The sequence below is a fragment of the Colossoma macropomum genome, unplaced genomic scaffold, assembly GCF_904425465.1.
Source record: "Colossoma macropomum unplaced genomic scaffold, Colossoma_macropomum, whole genome shotgun sequence".
NCBI lineage: Eukaryota > Metazoa > Chordata > Actinopteri > Characiformes > Serrasalmidae > Colossoma > Colossoma macropomum.
In genome coordinates this window covers 6,853,762-6,873,552 of record NW_023494795.1, presented here as the reverse complement: position 1 = coordinate 6,873,552, position 19,791 = coordinate 6,853,762, and the positions used below count along the sequence as shown (strand labels likewise).

Genomic DNA, 19,791 nt, shown 5'->3' with positions numbered 1-19,791 from the left:
GGTTTTTTAAACATGTTGCATCTCATTTTGTCTCTAACCGTTGGTTAGATGGACGTGGTGGACATTTACACAAGGTTCACAATGCCTCAGTCCTGGTAAAAGCTTTGAGCCTTGAATATCTAAACACCACAGCATGGCACGATGCCAGCCCAATAAACCAAATGGACTTTATCATTTACTCTGATGCTTATACATCCTTTGATATCAATAAACCGCCACTGAAGTGTTGGATCTGTGGTCTGTTTCCATAATGTGTTGTTCTACAACCTCTATTTATTCGGCTCAGCAGCCTCGTAAACTCTGACCAACATGGTTCTCCTACATGGGGACCACCTGCCTTTGGAATGACTCTACAACAACATCCAGTGCATGGACTGGTTCAGTAAGGCCAAACGAATGCAACACTGGCAATGTCCTTTCTAATTGCACATGCTACTCTTCACAAAAGACGTAAACAGTGGATACAATCAACGATGCAAGGCTAATGTTAAAAAAGGAGACGTTCCACCAATATTTTAAAGTAATAGCTAATAGCCAATGGCTAATGTAGTTAGCACTGCAGATTGTGGAACATGTTTACATGTTTATATCATTAAGCCATGGATCCGGGCTAAAATGTGTTAAAAGAATGACTTAAAAATAAAAATATTAAAAATGTTTCTCCAGTTCTACGCAGTTCTAAAACAGCTGATAATCATTAAGTGATTACCTACATGTGAAAATATCGAAAATTGATGGAACTTTCCTTTTAAAATATATCGCTGTTGAAAACCTTGTATCTCCAAAATGGTAACTTTTCAGGAGAAGGAAAAAACATACTTTATTTTCAATGTAAGTCAATGGAACCAGACTTTTTTCCAAGTCATTTTGGGCCGTGTTTTGGGCCATGTTTTGGGCCGTGTTTTGGGCTGTCTTTACACACAACGTAAAGGACAACAGGCATTTTCAAATTGTGTCAAAAACTGAAAAATGGACGAAAATGGAGATACGAAGTTTTCTTCCGACAGCAGCGATGTGCTGTGGAGAACCAAAGATTAAGCAACAACTAAAAGACAGTGTCTTACTGCAAATCCAACACATTGAGCCAGACAACACTGTATGTCTATTATAATGTGTTATATGGAATCCACACTGTTTTTCTGCATCTCCCTATTCTTTTGTAAATCTAATCAACAACCTAGATTTGATGACATAATCAAATTGGGCATACACAACTGATAATGGACACCAACGTCTGCCACTAACTGTAATAACTACTAATTTGGCAAAGCTCTCTCAAAAGCTCAATTACAAAGTCAGCACACTGTTATCAGTTGGTCTCTTGTTCCTTTCATACACTTGAACTCAGCTTGCCTTGAAATCGAATTTAAGAATCTCAAGCACCTTTAACTGCCCCTTGCTATGTTTCTTGGGAGATTTATCCATCTAAGTGCTATCACATTTCAAACAACAGTGGATTAGCAGGACTGCAAACTATTTCGGACACATACATTGAAATTAGCCATGATTCACCATGACTGGGCTAACTGTCAGTTATGCTAACACATGCTTGATGTTTTATGAATTAGATCTCCAGTATGCAGCTAATGTCATGGGAACAGATGTATTTCTCATAACAGTACAAAGAACACATCTTGTTCCACTGAAATGCAGCTTGAAAAGTTCCTATCTTCCTATTCATTTGTGCAGACTGAACAGTGTATAACATCTGCTTTGCTTAGCTCTGCTAGTCAAACTCCAAAGACACGCTACATTTGTAAATGCTGGCTCATGTACTTTTGCACATAAGGATTTGGATTTAATAACCAGGACAATGATCAGTGGCCTAAAATTAGAGGTGGCATCTGATACCGGGTATCAAACTGGGCCGATATCAGCAGAAAATGCTGGCTAAAAAAACACAATGCATCCAATCCGATGCTAACCCTGTTATGTCAATTGTATGTTGAATAGTTTGATGGTACGAGGCACGATTGCCTGCTTTTAGAGGGTCATCTTAAGATCTTAAGTGAAGTACTTCTAAGGAAAATAGCTAAATTTAAAGATGAGTAGTTTTTAAAGAAAAAAATATCGGATTGATCTGATCGGCATTGGCCGATACTCAAGGTTTTCTATATTGGTATCGGTTTCAGAAAAGAAATAGGTGGTTTTTGTGCCACATCTATTAAAATTACATCTCCAGTGGTTTGAAATATATCATTCCCAATTATTAATTTCTAACGGTATGGGTCTCGACTCATTCGCAAGTATGAATAGTAAGTAACAGGTAAGCCTAAATATCAACACATCCATGGGAATCTATATGCAACCCCTTACAATCTGTTTTGATTCATGCTACAGTTAACAATTCTGAAATCTATTACTGACTTCCTGGAGCATTTGATACATTTCCAATTGCCTTCTTACCCAAAAGGCTTTGACAGCTTCTGAGGTGAACTGGCAACAGCAGCAGGCAGCTGCAGATGCTATACACTGCTCTGGACGAAGGGTGCACGTTAAAAATACTTCCTACTCTAGACATCAAGGCTGCTGATTGCTGGAGCTGTTGAAGGTCATCCCGCTCGAGAGGTCGGCTCCACTCGGACCCTCCTGGACCTGTGAAGTGCTACATACATCGCTCCCCACCGCACAGGATATGCACTCCCTGTTTTAACCACACGGCCGGACGCGCCCCCCACGTCTCAGACGCTGGTCACGTGGTCAGGGTTCTCCCTGACCTCGATGCACTCGATCTCCTCCCTCTCTCTCTCCCGCTCCCGCTCCCTCTCCCGCTCTTTCCTCTTCGCCCGTTTCTTCTTCTTGTGCCTCTTCTTGGAGGGGGGGAAGAAAGTCAAAAACACAGGGAGGATGACAAAACAGTGCAACACCGTGCAGCCGGTGGTGAGGAGCGAGCACTTGAACAGTGTGTAGGTCAGGTTGGAAGGCACAAAAAGCAGGGGCATTATCCCAATAACGAAGCACGAGGTGTTCTGCAAGATGGCCGCCCCGTGCTCCTCGAGCGAGATCTTGATGCACTGAGTCCTGGTGTGCTCAGTGGCCAGTACAAACGTGTAAAGGTGGGGGGCACAGTGATCCATGGCGAAGTTGAGAGTATAAATAAGGCACAGGATAGAGATGCTGTCCATGTCTACATTCCAGAGCGTCATGAGGCCTAGGACGCCCAGCTCCACAGACGTGACGGTCAAGATCAACCAGAAGTTCCCCAGGGGGTTGATGACGAGGAAGAAAGTGAGGATGAGGACGGTGAGGACGCTGAATCCTGACGTGAGGATCGGCGAGACGACCGAGGAGCTGTAGCGGTCCATGAACACGAAGGTGGGGTTGAAGACGATGAACTTGATGCTGTTTATGAGGGAGAGTGGTCTGAGTCTCTCCAGCAGTTCCACCACCTCCTCCCTGGTCTTCTCAGTGGTCCTGGCTACCAAGTACATCCGGGAGGCAATGATGTCATACTCGTCCCCGTTTTTGGAGAAAATGATGTCCTCTGTGAAGTGCTGATACTCCGGGCTCTTCAAAAAAGAATTCTTGAGAATGTTTATAAAATCACTTTTGGTCGACGCGCTGACGTTGGCAACCTTCAGATAGTTGAAGTAATTATCAATCCACGAAATCTTATTGAAGCCCTGGCCTAGAGTCTTGAGGTGCTCCTGCACTGTAGAGTTCCAGTATTCAATGGGCTCATAGATGTAGAACCCTATCACTGGGCTGTAGTTGCTGAACAGTTTCTGCTGGGTCAGGGCAAACGACACACTAGGCGAATTGCTGGCTAACAGGTTCACTATGTTGTAGCCGTCACTAATTTGTAAACATCCCATGAAAGAAAAAGAGGCATAAATCAAGTAGAGAATGACCACGAAGGGCTTGACGTAGGTGTTGGTAATCCACTCCGTGTAATGCTCCCTAAGGAAGTGCTGAATGAAGTGGTTCTGGTAGGGCATGCTGTCGTGGTGCGTGGAGAGATCATGGCCATCGCTCATCATGGTCTTGAACCATGTGGGCTGGCGGTCAAGGTACTCTACGGAGGGGATCTTGCAGCAGAACACGCTGTGATAGCGGTTCTGTTCCAGCTGGCCCGCGAACACCAGGCAGGAGCCGTAGAAGGAGAAGACGTAGAAGTAATTCACCAGGATGGCCACGCACATGCTCTGGCAGAAAACCTTCACGGATTCGATGTTGGTGAAAGGGCTGGCACCCATGCCGAAAGTGATGATGTACAGTGAGCTGGTCATGGTGTAGCAAACCATCACATCGGCAAAGGCGTCTGCCACTCGCTCTTTGAAGGGCAGGTTCTCCCGGGTTCTTCTCCAGCCAGCCAGGAGCTCAAACACGCCTTTAGTTCCATGCCCTGAAAAGAGACGCCAAGAAAATCTCATTTTAGACTGGCTTTATGAAAGTTTCATGAATAATAGAAAGAAATACACACTTGTGCAAATTGCATCAACAACTAATTTCAAAAGATTTACCACAGATGTTTTTTTTATAGTAAACACAAATTGCTTAAATCATAATTGTTCCCATTCAAATTAACTTTCATGTTGCTCCTCTCCCATCAGTGAATGCCATTCCGTGTGCCTTGGCTGACACAGCTCTGTGGATTTGTGATGGACAGCGCTAGCGCTTCTGAGACACAGTGAATATCATTACCTTTGAACATCTGAATAAATTTGACACTCATGCATCTACTAAATATTTCGCTGGGTGCTGAAGCCTCAGCTCTTCTTCATGTTGCTCCTTACTGCTGAGAATGTCATGGAATCTAGCCTGTTACCTTGCTCTACCACATCAGAGAGTTCTCTTCTCTGACACTGAGGGAAATAAGCTAATTAAGTATAAAGGATTACGCCAATATAATGAGCCCGATGGTGAGACTTTGCTTGCTTTTAGTTTTATTAAGCAGCTGTATAATTCGATTGGTCTATGTGAATTCATTTCAAACGGCAAAGAAAGAAACTACATAATGCAAACCCAGAGGAAATTTTCATTGCTCAAATGTTGACATTTGATGGCTCGGGATGATTTTCCTAAAATTCCTTGGGAGAGATAACATCAGGCAAAAAGCAGCCAAGAGATATTTCTGGTCCAGATAAAAATTATAGCAGTTACTCACAGCATCAAAACTGAAAAGCCTTTTAGTCTTGGATGAGAAAGTGTTCCTATTTAAACCTCATATCTCCATTTTTGGTGTTTTTTAGTTTTTGACATAATTTGAAAATACCTGTCGCCCTTTACATAGTGTGTAAATATCATGAAGAATGGACCATTACCATGTATCTGAAACACAATGTGTGATATAACTGAGATCTCTACTAAACCTCAGAGTAGACAGTTGAGATTATTGAGCTCTTTTTTCCCCTTGATTATTTTTTTTAATTATTCAAATCTACACTATGTAAGTTTTGGTGATTTGGTGACCTCTTTGGTGGAAATGTGTAACTGCAAGCAAAGTGTGGAAGAACATTTTGTAATGACAGTTTTTTCTTTGGACCCCTTTCTTGAGCGGTATTCAAAGAGAACTGAAGGACGTGAGTTCCAGGCACATCCAGCGCACCATATATTAGCATGTTTCTTTTCTCCTGACTCAGTAATGCTACTTCTTTCAATGTTACAAGAACCTCACACAGTGCAGCCTTGATAGTATATGAAAACGCACAGGTGATAAAAACTATAACTGTGAACAGATAATATACTTTCTTGCGACTTCAGCTACATAACACTTTACTGATGTCAGTTTTCTGAGACCACACTAAAATCATACTTTGACTGCTAAAATATTACCTGAAGCTGTGATCTGTGTGTTTAACTTCAGATTCATAGCTGCACATCTGCATAATCTATCTTATGGATGTCGCTCTTTCATGCCAGCACTTCACAGCAATCATCACACCAACTATCCATTCTGAACAGCCTTCTCCAGGGTGCATGACCAACAATGCCCAATTCATTTAGTTCACCATATCAGCAGCACATCCAGGGGCCCAGATAATGCGTAAAGCTCCATTTAGGTTCTTTCTCAAAGAGGAATATTGTCCATGGAGAACCGGAGCACATTATCCTGTGCAGTGATGGGTTGAATTGGCATTCTTGGCCAAGACATTCAAAGCCTTGTTCATCACATTCTTCATTATTAAGTGCTGGTAAATTAATGATTTGGCTAAATAATTGAGTGTCAGAGAAACACAAAGATGACAGTTTCACTTTGAAATTCCGCTTGTGGCAGTCGGCCGCTTTGAAAAATATGTCATCATCTATTCAGATGCTAATTTAGTGTAGCATTCATTAAGTCGGAGAGGACGAGGGACTTCCTAATGTTGGGGGTATGTGGCGGTGGGACGGACAATGCGATGAGAATCTTTAATGTGCGAAACTCACAGCTTGAGGCTGCTTGTTCTGCCTGACTTATGCGGTTGAATGAATCACTTATGAATGTAAGTACAACAGCCAAGTGAGCAGAGAGGTGCTGCTTAAATCATAAAGGTCCTTTGTGGAGTGGCAACAGCATAGAACAGGGAGAATACAGTGGACACTAAGGCTATGTTTACACAGCAGGTAAAAGTGGCCCAAACCTGACTGTTTTTCTTCGTATGTGACACAGATGTGTGTCTGTGTGTCAGTGTGAACAGATAAACACACTGAATCTGACATTTTCGATTCTGATTTGAGTCACTTTCACATGTGGTACTGAAATCTGATCCATATCCGATAGGCAGCAATGCGACTCAGTCTGAACAGCCAGATCGTAATTCATGCAACTTGTAGATCAATTCAACTCGACATTCGTCATAATTTTGCGATGCTGAGACTCATAAACATTTGAGGTGATATTTCTGTACAAAAGTTAGAAGAGACTCATCCGAAACCCTCTGTGTTTGAAGAGATTTAGATAGAAATGGCCGAATGTGGTCGTAGGAGAACGAGGCTGCAGAAGCAAAGAACAGTTAAAAGTCTGAAAGCAAAGTTTAAAAAAATCAGAGAACATGAGGGAAGGAAGAGACCGTGGCCGAATAACTTGTTCCTTTTACGGTGAACTGAACACATTCTGGGTGATGAGCCCAACTGATAGTCAGTGAAGCTTCATGATGGCTCCTGTGATGCTGGTGAAGATGAAGCTGATCCTCCGGGAGCGACTGGCGTTCGTTGGCGGTCGTGATTGTTTACCTCTGGATGAGCTGTGAAGCAGCGTGACGCTCTGTTCTTTTGTGCATGTGGGTCAGTTTAGGAGCTGATCTGTTCAGACTGACGTCACACATAGGTCACATTTTAAAAAATGATGTGAACACCCCACAAAAAAAATCAGATTTGGTGAGAAAATCAGATTTGGGCCACTTTTACCTGCTGTGTGAACGTAGCCCAATTTGGATCAAGTAGTTTATCGTATACGTATCTTCTTTTTCTAAAAATGTTTTATTTGTTATTCGACTTTGTGACAGTGTTCATCTCTGACTATTTCTCTCCCTTCCACATCCTCTGCCCAATTGAAATACTCCAAAAATACAGAAATATGCAGCATCAGAGCTTCACGCAGAGAAAGAGCCGTCACTGACCCTGATAGGCAGGCTAGAGGTGAAATAAAGATTAAGGGAGGAAAATAACAATATGCAAATCAGAGTGAGTGTCTGGTCTTTAAATAGCGCTTCTGACAGAGATTTCACGTCGAACCACCTCTGTCAAAGCGTTTCTTCCCTTCAAGAATGTAAATGAGATCAGGGACTGCAGGCGGAGCGCGTATCTTTATTAATACCACAAAGCAGGAAAAATGACAGCATTAAACCAGGCGCACAGATCCCGCGACTGCTGTCAGTGTTCGAGAACGCTGCGCCAAACGGTCTGGCTTTAACGCAGAGCACAGAAGGCCATAAGCTAAGACAAGTGGAGGTCGCCTCGTGCAGCCTATAAATCACAGGGCTGAGAGGGAGATCACTGTGACACTTTCACAAGGCCTGGGCAATCAAATGCTAACAATAATTACTGGAATTAAACATTTTTTTGATGAAATGTCTTTGAGATATTTATAAAATGATTATGCCATTCTGTACCCCAATTCATATTAGCAGCAAAGGAACTTTAAAAAATTGCGACCTATTGGATTATAACAAAAGTTGGCAATGTGCATCTTTTACTCGCTAGACAGGGAAGAAAAAGAAGCCTAAAAAGTCATTACTGATCAAAACTCGCCCAACTTCAGACCAGCTAGTCTCGCCGACCAACAAGGCAACAAGCCCATCCACTTGTAATAGCATAAATTAGCGTAACAATTAGCTATCTAGCTATTTTCAGTGTTCAAATTGTGAAGAGTAAAACAGTCCATGAGACTCAGAATGATCTTCAGAATATAAAGTGAGTCCTAGGAAATGTTTATTAACATTAATAATTAACTAATTATTACATTAACTAATAATTAACCTACGGCAAAGTATTGAACCAAATTTTGGTGATATGGCATGAATAGTAATTATAAATCTAGTCTAATGTCCCTCATAGAAACCACAAAATAGTTCCACACGTTCGACATTTTCACTGTTGATCTGCTGCTGTTCAAACTGTTTGAATGCATCTGTGCCGACTGTGGCAGGAGAGCGAGGTAAACAAACAGCAAACAGCGTTTTGCAAACAGTGACACTTCCTTGTAGATCTATTTCATGTTTTGGGTTTTTTTTCAGACAAAATATTCTACTTTTTTTTCTCTTTTCACCAAAAACCGAAAGTTCCACTTTTGACCATTTTTGGTTAAAAATTTTGGCTGAAATTTTGATGCATTCCTACTAAATTCAATGCATAATGATATTCAATGCATAAATACATTGTAAGTTCGTAAGATTTTTGGTCCAATTTCACTTCAGCTACATCAGCACCGGTTTCCCCGAACCACTGGTTTGCATAATGGTACCTCAGGGATACGGTGTGTCCCCGGCCAGGTGGGTATCCTGACCCAGCACGTGCAGCTGTGCTTGGAGGAAGAAAGAGAGAGCGAGCAACACCGAGCGCCAGGGAAGCCGCTTTGCGCTGTCATCCTCTGACATTATCTAAATGGGTTAGCACATCCCGAGCGTGCCTACCATAGATATTCCTCCTCCTACTCTTTTTTTTTTTTGTCAGAGGACACCTGGGGACATGATCCTGGACTGCAGCTTCCCCGTGCCAGGTCTCTCCAGGAGCAGACCAGCAAATGAAAGGCTGTAGCTCATGTCGCTGTGTGCCTGCTAGACAGGTACAGAATGGGACGGAGGTTTGGAAGGGCGGTTTGTCATAAGGCCTCCTGTGGATCGTTCTAGGCAAGATGTGACGGAGAAAGGGCACTCCGACATTCGGGCTCCAGTAAAGGCAGCACACACACCTTTTGACTCACATGTGGGCAGACTCCCCCAGCGTCAGCGAATCATTAAACAGAATTACAGCTTTGAAACTTCAGCACAGTGCAGGAGGCAAAAACATCCATCAGCAGCAGGAAAACACGCCTGAATGAGGTCTTAATATATGGCTCATAAAGCATATCCATTTCTGACAGGTGATGGGGAAAAATGGTGCGTTTATTTCCACGCTGGTGTCAGTCCGTTTCAACAACAGTTGGTGACTAAATACATACAGTCTCTGTCTCTTCAGGTGTTTGTATTGTTGTATTACTTTGAAAATGCAACACATTTGCTTTGGTCTTCATAAGGATCAAAAGTCATCAAAATTAGTACGCCTTCAGGTCGTAAAGATGGAGCTTTTTGCATTAAATATGCATATTTTTGCAGTGTACACATGCATTTGACAAATAACAGGACTACAGAACTACTGTAGCATCTTTCTTCATAACCTATATTCCTGTTTTATTAAAGAAATTGAAGAAATGCAGTGAGCAAACATTTTTCATTCACAGAAAGCCCTGAAACAGCAGAAGAGCATGCTCAGTATTACCCTCGCGCATGTATGTCACATTCACAGTAAACGTTCTCTTATCTTGACGTGGCACGCACCGCGGCCTCTTGCAGTTAATCCCACTGCAAAGGATTAGGTGGGCTGTATGCATAAACCTCAAGTCAACACAATACCCACCATATAACATAACTAAGCACAAAAATGAACCATAGCGCACCATAAAGGCAACACACCACAACAGAAAACTACAGCTAGAGTTTGGACTGGGCCTGAAATTTTGGCCTGATCTCAAAGGCAGCCTGAGAACTTTGTGTCTAAGCCAACCTGAACCACAGCATCAAGATCTGAGTCTAAATTTAATCCGAATCTGACAAAATTTTGTCTGAACCTAACCCCAGCCGACGCAAACTATATCATGAAAATTTGAGCCTGAAACTGAGCCAAACTCAAGAAAATTTGGTCTGGAACTGACCCAAATCAGCTTATGACAACCAAAAGTTCCAAACAAAAACCTAACAATAACATTGGTTAAATTACTGCACAGTGACAGTAAAAACAATATTGCATAAATACATTATACACAATCTGATGAAATAATCAGCTGTACAACTGTAAAACTAAAGTGGGGGATATATAGTGTAAAATCTGTTAAAAGAGTAAAACTAAAGTGGGGATATATAGGCTAAAATCTGTTAAAAGAGTAAAACTAAAGTGGGGATATATAGTGTAAAATCTGTTAAAAGAGTAAAACTAAAGTGGGGATATATAGTGTAAAATCTATTAAAACAGTAAAACTAAAGTGGGGATATATAGTGTAAAATCTGTTAAAACAGTAAAACTAAAGTGGGGATATATAGTGTAAAATCTGTTAAAAGAGTAATACAAAAGTGGGGATATATAGTGTAAAATCTGTTAAAAGAGTAATACAAAAGTGGGGATATATAGTGTAAAATCTGTTAAAAGAGTAAAACTAAAGTGGGGATATATAGTGTAAAATCTGTTAAAAGAGTAATACTAAAGTGGGGGATATATAGTGTAAAATCTGTTAAAAGAGTAAAACTGAAGTGGGGATATATAGTGTAAAATCTATTAAAACAGTAAAACTAAAGTGGGGATATATAGTGTAAAATCTATTAAAACAGTAAAACTAAAGTGGGGATATATAGGATAAAATCTGTTAAAAGAGTAAAACTAAAGTGGGGATATATAGTGTAAAATCTGTTAAAAGAGTAATACTAAAGTGAGGATATATAGTGTAAAATCTGTTAAAAGAGTAAAACTAAAGTGGGGATATATAGTGTAAAATCTGTTAAAAGAGTAATACTAAAGTGGGGATATATAGTGTAAAATCTGTTAAAAGAGTAATACTAAAGTGGGGATATATAGTGTAAAATCTGTTAAAAGAGTAAAACTAAAGTGGGGATATATAGTGTAAAATCTGTTAAAAGAGTAAAACTAAAGTGGGGGATATATAGTGTAAAATCTGTAATACTAAAGTGGGGGATATATAGTGTAAAATCTGTTAAAAGAGTAAAATTAAAGTGGGGATATATAGGATATAATCTGTTAAAAGAGTAATACTAAAGTGGGGATATATATGGTGTAAAATCTGTTAAAAGCGTAAAACTAAAGTGGGGATATATAGTGTAAAATCTGTTAAAAGAGTAAAACTAAAGTGGGGATATATAGTGTAAAATCTGTTAAAAGCGTAAAACTAAAGTGGGGATATATAGTGTAAAATCTGTTAAAACAGTAAAACTAAAGTGGGGATATATAGTGTAAAATCTGTTAAAACAGTAAAACTAAAGTGGGGATATATAGTGTAAAATCTGTAATACTAAAGTGGGGATATATAGGATAAAATCTGTTAAAAGAGTAATACTAAAGTGGGGATATATAGTGTAAAATCTGTTAAAAGAGTAAAACTAAAGTGGGGATATATAGTGTAAAATCTGTTAAAAGAGTAAAACTAAAGTGGGGATATATAGTGTAAAATCTGTTAAAAGAGTAAAACTAAAGTGGGGGATATATAGTGTAAAATCTGTAATACTAAAGTGGGGGATATATAGTGTAAAATCTGTTAAAAGAGTAAAATTAAAGTGGGGATATATAGGATATAATCTGTTAAAAGAGTAATACTAAAGTGGGGATATATATGGTGTAAAATCTGTTAAAAGCGTAAAACTAAAGTGGGGATATATAGTGTAAAATCTGTTAAAAGAGTAAAACTAAAGTGGGGATATATAGTGTAAAATCTGTTAAAAGCGTAAAACTAAAGTGGGGATATATAGTGTAAAATCTGTTAAAACAGTAAAACTAAAGTGGGGATATATAGTGTAAAATCTGTTAAAACAGTAAAACTAAAGTGGGGATATATAGTGTAAAATCTGTAATACTAAAGTGGGGATATATAGGATAAAATCTGTTAAAAGAGTAATACTAAAGTGGGGATATATAGTGTAAAATCTGTTAAAAGAGTAAAACTAAAGTGGGGATATATAGTGTAAAATCTGTTAAAAGAGTAAAACTAAAGTGGGGATATATAGTGTAAAATCTGTTAAAAGAGTAAAACTAAAGTGGGGATATATAGTGTAAAATCTGTTAAAAGAGTATAAATTGATGGCCCATATAAAACCTAAAAAAAATCGCTTTTGTGTCAGATTAGTCACGGGTAGTTTTGTCGTCTTCTTTGGTTTTTGGTTCTAGCTAAAGCATGCTGCAGCAGAGACAAAGAAACATTTGCTGTACCGCCACCTAATGGCTTGAAAACCACCCGTAATCCACTGATTTAGCAGTAAAATGAAAAAAGGCCTTTTCACAGGGAGTCAGATTTGTAAGGATGAAAAATAAATGCACGTCAAGTTTTGTAAACAAACAAGCGCAGTCTGAATTCTGAAACTGACGGACTGTGACACTAAGTAAACTTTTTAATTGGAGCCTGCTCGTTTCTCCGTGTTGTATGGGTTGCATTAAAAGAGCTCCATTTTCATGATTGTGGCCCAAAAAAATGTGCATCAAGATGTCGGCAGAACAGTTAATTGTGTTTGTAGCAGAGCGCAAAAGCTTATATGACGAGCAACAAGCTCACTATAAAACTGCAGAGGCTGAAGAATAAATGGTGGACCACAGATGAAGGGAATGACGGTGCGTACGTTACAGCGACTGTACAGGTGTATCGTAGTCTCTTCGTGCCCATGAAAAACAATGAACTATTAGCCTCCCTCACTAATAAATGTTTTTTTGTAGTTGATCATGTTAAAAATCAAGGCAAAATCTTTGTGACACGTTTATCAGGAAGTGAAGAGGGTCCATGTTCTTCCTGTAGTTCATTCGCTCTTTTTAAATGACAGCAGCAACAAGCAGAAGCAGAGCCTCGAATTCCCTCACTGACACACCAAAATACCTTCAGAATCCCTCGTTACGCAGATTCAGCTCTTGTATGAGGCAGTGGACGTCCTCATGTTAGTGGCTTTTCTATAGAATGGAATTCACCCAGTGTGTAAGTCATTTAGTTGCAGTGCTTAAAAGAAAAAGAATGATGAATATGAATAATAAGTATTAAAATAGTCATCATCACCGCAGGTTCTTTTTCGTCTTCCATCTTCCTCTCGCATTTTAAGAGTTTAGACCAAAAAAAAAAACACTTTCTATGAATGTCACCTTTGTAAGCATCTATAAACGCATTCATAGCATGTTATAATGCATGCATAAGACATTATAAACATAGCTATAAATATTTACAAAAATGCATTATACATTATAGCCATGTTTATTATGCATTATGAATTGTTAACATAATACATTATAATTACTGATCTTAACAAATTATAAGAGCTCATAAGTTGTATTTATCTGCTCTAAGTAAAGTGAAGCGTACTGTACTAAAGCCTCCTCCAGTGTTAAGAGTGAGGCTTCAAGTTGAAGTGGTAACATTTTCTACGAATGTCACCTTTGTAAGCATCTATAAACACATTTATAACATGTTATAATGTATTCATAAGGCATTATAAACATGGTTATAAATATTTATAAAAAAGAATTACTCTGAATTACACTTTATAGCCATGTTTATTATACATTATGAATTGTTAATATAATGCATTATAAATAGTGTTAATAACATGTTATACTGTCAGTGCCAAAGAAGTCAGTCCCAGCTTGGAGAGCGTAAAGACAAATACCAAGCTAACGGTGGTGAACATTACCTTTCCCACACTGGGTAAAACACTGATGGCAGCTCTAGTTTAAACTCTGACATTTGAAGCCTGTAATGAGCTTTACTGTGTTCATTACACTCACTGTCCATTTTATCAGCTCCACTTACTATATAGGTGCACTTTGTAGTTCTACAGTTACAGACTGTAGTCCATCTGTTTCTCTGCATACTTTGTTAGCCCCCTTTTTCCCTGTTCTTCAGTGGTCAGGACCCCCATGGACCCTCACAGAGCAGGTACTATTTGTGTGGTGGATCATTCTCAGCACTGCAGTAACACTGACGTGGTGGTGGTGTGTTAGTGTGTGTTGCGCTGGTCTGAGTGGATCAGACACAGCAGTGCTGCTGGAGTTTTTAAACACCTCAGTGTCACTGCTGGACTGAGAATAGTCCACCAACCAAAAATATCCAGACAACAGCATCCTTTGACCACTGATGAAGGACTAGAGGATGACCAACACAAACAGTGCAGCAGCAGATGAGCTATCGTCTCTGACTTTCCATCTACAAGGTGGACTGACAAGGTAGGAGTGTCTAATAGAGTGGACAGTGAGTGGACACAGTGTTTAAAAACTCCAGCAGCACTGCTGGGTCTGATCCACTTGTACCAGCACCACACACACACACACACTGTTTTCTGCTCAGCAGTACTCTGATTTTCTGATTTATAGGTTCAAATTCCATTGATCGATGGCTCATATAAATTGATGGCCCATATAAAACCTATTTGTAAAAACTTCTGCTTTGTTTGAAAAGTTTTTCACCACTGTGAGTTTCTTGTTTTTTTTTTTTTTCCTTAATCCACTGGGACCAAAGAAGGACCAGGCCTGAGTATGTAGTGTATTTGACAGGGATGATTTGTTCATTCTGTGCTTCATCCATCAGTATGCAGTTCACTTGCTTCACAGAAACCCTGAGAGAAAAAGTGAGACCGAAGGCAAGAGGCACAGACAGCGAGAGTGAGAGAGAGTGAGAGAGAGCGAGAGAGGCAGAAGAGACAGAGAGTGAGTGAGTGAATGAGTAAAAATGCTCAAAAACCACAAAAGAACAATAAAAAGGTGAGAAAGAGAAGTACAGGAGTGGTAAGAAGTAAAGAAGTGACGCAAAACTACAAGAGAAACCAAGCAAAGCTTTACGCTTGTTGCTCTGTCTAGTTTTGACAGGTTTTTTCTTCTGTCCTGGGCCAGCTTCCCCCAAAGCGCCACAGCGTTAAGATCGCCTTGACTGTTACAGTGAGTGTTCAAAGTGATACTTCCTTCTCCATCAATGATCTCTGTGCTAAAATGCTTCTGGGACAGCAGCCCCTGAGTGATGTAACACTTAGATATTTTGTCAGCATCAGGTGCAACAATGAGGATAAATGAAAGTGTTCCTGAAATGATCAATTTGACATCACTTTTATCAAGTTAGGGAGCCAGTTAAAAGCATTTTATTCACTTTACGACACTGCATGGGCCCAGGAACACTTCAGAAAACCACTGTCCATTTGTCGCTGCATCCACAATTGCAAGTTAACCTCTTATTGACCAGGGTATATTTTGGCTTTCCACCTGAATTTACGTGTTTAAATAGTAAGGCAAATTATTCAGTAACTGCATGAAATAAATGTACATTTTTATTTTATTTATTTATTTTTTAAAAGCTCCCCTCAAATGAACAGAACATGTTTTATGATCACACATATTGCTATATGCTTACAATTTACTGCTGAAAGCCAAAAATCTTAGACGCTCTTTGTATTATTTTATAAAAATAATTTTTACAGAGCTGATCACTGAAGAGACGCCTTCTGTTTATAGTTTACAGCCCAGATTTGTGGAAAAATGGGTCGACTTTCAGTAGACAAAAAAATTCAGTTCAGCTTCTTTTATTATAAGGGTTTAAAATTACATCACCCATCTATTTGACTGGAAACAAGACAGTTACAGCTCTCATACGACCCCCACCTTCTGAATGTAGCTTATGAAATATGAAAGTTACAAAGAATATGACAATGTGCGTTTTGGAACCACCGGTGGTCTCAAGGAGTTGAAAAAGTTAAAACTCAAAAGTTAAAACAAAGAAGAAATCATATATGAACAGGATCCAGAAACGCTGCCGCCTTCTCTGGGCCCGAGCTCCTTTAAAATGGACTGACGGGAAGTGGAAAAGTGTTCTGTGGTCTGAAAAATCAACATTGGAAATTCTTTTTGGAAATCATGGACATTGTGTGCTCCAGACGAAAGACCACTCAGCTTGTTTTTAGTGCACAGTTCAAAAGCCAGTATTCATGATGGTATAGGGGGGCATTAGTGCACATGGCATGGGTGATGTGCACATCTGTCAAGGCACCATTAATGCTGAACGATATATACATGTTTTGGCAACATATGCTGCCATCCAGATGAGGTCTTTTTCAGGGAAGGCCTTGCATATTTCAGCAAGACGATGCCAAATCAGTTAAAAGCATTTTATACACTTTGTGACACTTCAAGTGTTACTTAAAGAGAAAAGTTTAGAACGAGAAGACATGCTACACTAGATTTCAAAGTTTTGAGTCATAACGTTCAAATGTGTCATGCCAACCTTAGAACTGTAATACAGAACAACAGAATCCTTTTCGCTTCATAAAATGAAACGATAAAATGGTCATTAAAAGTCTTAAACGAAAATGCAGAGCTGAAAGCAATTTAGTATTATTATTGGTAAAAGAAAAAAATGAAGAAGCAAAGTGGAAAATCACTCTGGACAGTTTGTGTATGTTTTCTGTTAGACTGTTTTCATTCCCATAAATTCGAATTACTGCTCTTGGCCTGTCATAAACTCTTATGTCAGTGTATATCATAGTAATGTCAGTATACAGCAGCGAGTTCAAGGCCTCTGCTTACAGCTCAGTTTCTCCTTCTAGAGCTCACACACCAAACATGTCACTCTCCTTTTGTCCAGTGAGTCACCAGAGAGATTTTAAAGAATAATTCAAGAACAATTACTCCTTTTTTTCAGAAAAATTTGAATGATGCAAAATTCATTTCAGACTTAATATGTTCAGGGATTAATAAAAGCTAATTTAAACCATAACACACTGGCCAGCAGAGTCAAGAAGCAGCTCTGGTATAATGACAACATGTACTGAGAAACATTCTGTTTTCAATTCCTCGACTGAGAGAGACGCAGTTTATCTCTGTGAAGCAAGGAATATTCAGCTCGGGCAACCAGTTTTTCAATGTGGACCATTTCCTTTGGCCATCAAACCACCATGTTTGTCCTGCTGCTTGGTGCATATTTGTATATAGATGATTTGTTATCCAATGTTTTTGTTGCTGTTGTGCAATTTGGACCCATTTTTGAATAGTTATGTTCTATTTCTGGGGGTAGGGGTGTGCATGGGTACTTGAGAACTCATTTAACCGTTTGATCGGTTGGTCTGCAGTATTCAAACACTAAAATCACTGTCCAGTTACTCATTATGTTTCAGCACGAGATGACAGTGAAAATATGCAGACCAACAATTCAGTGAAGTGTGTATTTTGTGTTTTAACAGAACTGTAAAATGTGGCGAGTTTACTCGTATTTCAGAGCGAACGTGAGTGTCTTCCCAATGACATATTGTTAAGGATGTGACTGAGAAGGCGAGATAGCGCAGTTTTAACGTTAACTAGGCTAACTAGCTGATGTACCCTGTTAGAAATAAAGGTTCTGTGCTGGTACATTTTTCATTTATCAAGGTACAAACAATGTAAATGTTCCCTCAAAGGTACAACAGTGGTTTTAAGGTCTGATTGTGAACCTTAAATAAGTTTTTCCAGGTGAAAAGTTTGTATTTGTACCTTTTCATAACCGAATGTTTTAAACAGAACAGTAAAATAAAAGCCTGGAGACGAGACGGGGTGTGTGGAGTCAGTACAGCTTAGAACATATCATTTCAGTGGATTATGGTTCAGTTATGTTCCCTGACTAAAGGTACTGAGATGGAGCCTTGAGGGTTCCACCCCAGTGACAAGAGGGGGACTGACCCAGTGACAGTTTAGTACCTTTTTTTTTGAGAGTGTATAGAAAAATATTTCTCTTACAAGTGTTTTAGCACATTGTCTACTGTGGAGAAAAAAACAGCGAAGAGAAAAATTTAGGACGAACATCGATAATTTGGAGCCAAATGGACTTATTTGCGTTTATAAGCACTCAGCTGGTTTCCAGATACGTTTAATCCGCAACGAGAAACTGTCAAACTGTCAAGCTGAAGTCAGCTTCTTGTTCAGATTTTTCTGTTCCACCTTAAATGGTACAGCAGTTACATTCTGGCAAAATTTAAGGTGGAATGGGAAAATTTGAACAGGAATCTTGAGAATGAGAAGCGACTTCATTGAGAGACATTTTACAAGAAACTGTTCTACTTTTGTGGAAAAGTTTCCTGCTGGAGATGCGAGAAAAGCGGCTATAGCTGAGCTAAAGCTTAAAGCAGAGCAAAGTAAGTCTGCGTTTCCGTTTATATTATATTTTTAGCCTGTACTATCAGCACATACTGAGACATATTTACAGCCAAGATGGTAAAATGGACATAAAGTGTTGTGGCTCCCAGGGTGGTTTGATTTTTATTGAAAGGACAAAATGGCTCTTCTTAACATTTGGGTTGCTGACCTCTGGCCTACAGTCATCAATGTTGTTTTCCTTCCCAGTGTTAACTGCAAATCTCTAGTACAGGAGTGTTTATTGATTTGGGCTGAATCTGTAGACTTGGAATACCTGATGTGCCAAAAATAATATGAATGTGTGAAAAACAAATGAAAGGTTTGAAAGGATTAAGCATGTCTTGAGTGGTGAAAACAAGCACATTTTAGCATCACTGTCAAAAGAAAACCATGAATTTCCGTTTTTATCGATTTTTTTTTTTTACATCATTTTAACACATCAGCTGTCCTTTATGTTGTGTGTGTTGTTTATGATGAATAGACCAATAGAAATGCTCCAAAAAGGTAAAAGCGTTTTTTGCCTTCTCTTGTAAAGTCACTATTTTGGAGATACTTTGGAGATATTTTGTTTTTCATTGGATAGCAACTATATATTTATATATATGGAAAAAAGTCTGGTTCCATTGACTTACGTTAAAAGTAATATATATATATATATATATATATATATATATATATATATATATATGTATGTATATATGCGTTCATCATAATAGTGTGTGTACCTTATTACACCATTATTAAACATACAGGCCTCACAAAATAGTGGAAGTGTAAAAACAGACAGTTAAATCGTTAATCGCGATAATTTTGCATGATCGTCAGTTAAACGTTCATGACCGTGACAGTCCTAGCCAGGACATTTAGTGATTTGTCTGGGGGCTTATTCATTGCAAGCTTTGGCGATATCACTATTGTAAAGGCCAACAATGCAATAGAAATGATACACTGCGCATCACCTGGAATGAAGATGTACAGAAGAATAACTAAAGTACTGATCTATTTTTAGGCTCTGTCTTTTTTTAAGAGGTTTCCACCTCACTGAACTTGAAAATGCCATTGTTAACTCATCTGTGGCCTACTCAATGTTTGAAACCTCCACGCTCCTGATGCTTACTCTGCCCTGACAATGGCAAATTATATGGCCACTGGCTTAATGGCATGTAATATGTAATGCTTGAAAGCATTCATGCTAAGTAGCTCAACTCTAATCTCTTCCCAAGGCCCTCCCATCCCAGCCTCCTTGCACAGTGGCTGATCAATAATACCATTGGT

At 39.2% G+C, this 19,791-nt stretch overlaps 1 protein-coding gene across 1 annotated transcript in view; it reads right to left on the bottom strand.

Annotated features, from left to right (window-relative positions):
* Positions 1-2,542: 2,542 nt before the first annotated feature.
* Positions 2,543-19,791, bottom strand: part of ptchd4 (patched domain containing 4) — a 35,111-nt gene continuing 17,862 nt past the window's right edge. Inside the window, exon 3 of the mRNA XM_036582640.1 lies at positions 2,543-4,345. Within this exon, the coding sequence (XP_036438533.1) occupies positions 2,682-4,345 (1,664 nt within the window). The 3' untranslated portion in view covers positions 2,543-2,681. The remainder of the gene's footprint in view (positions 4,346-19,791) is intronic.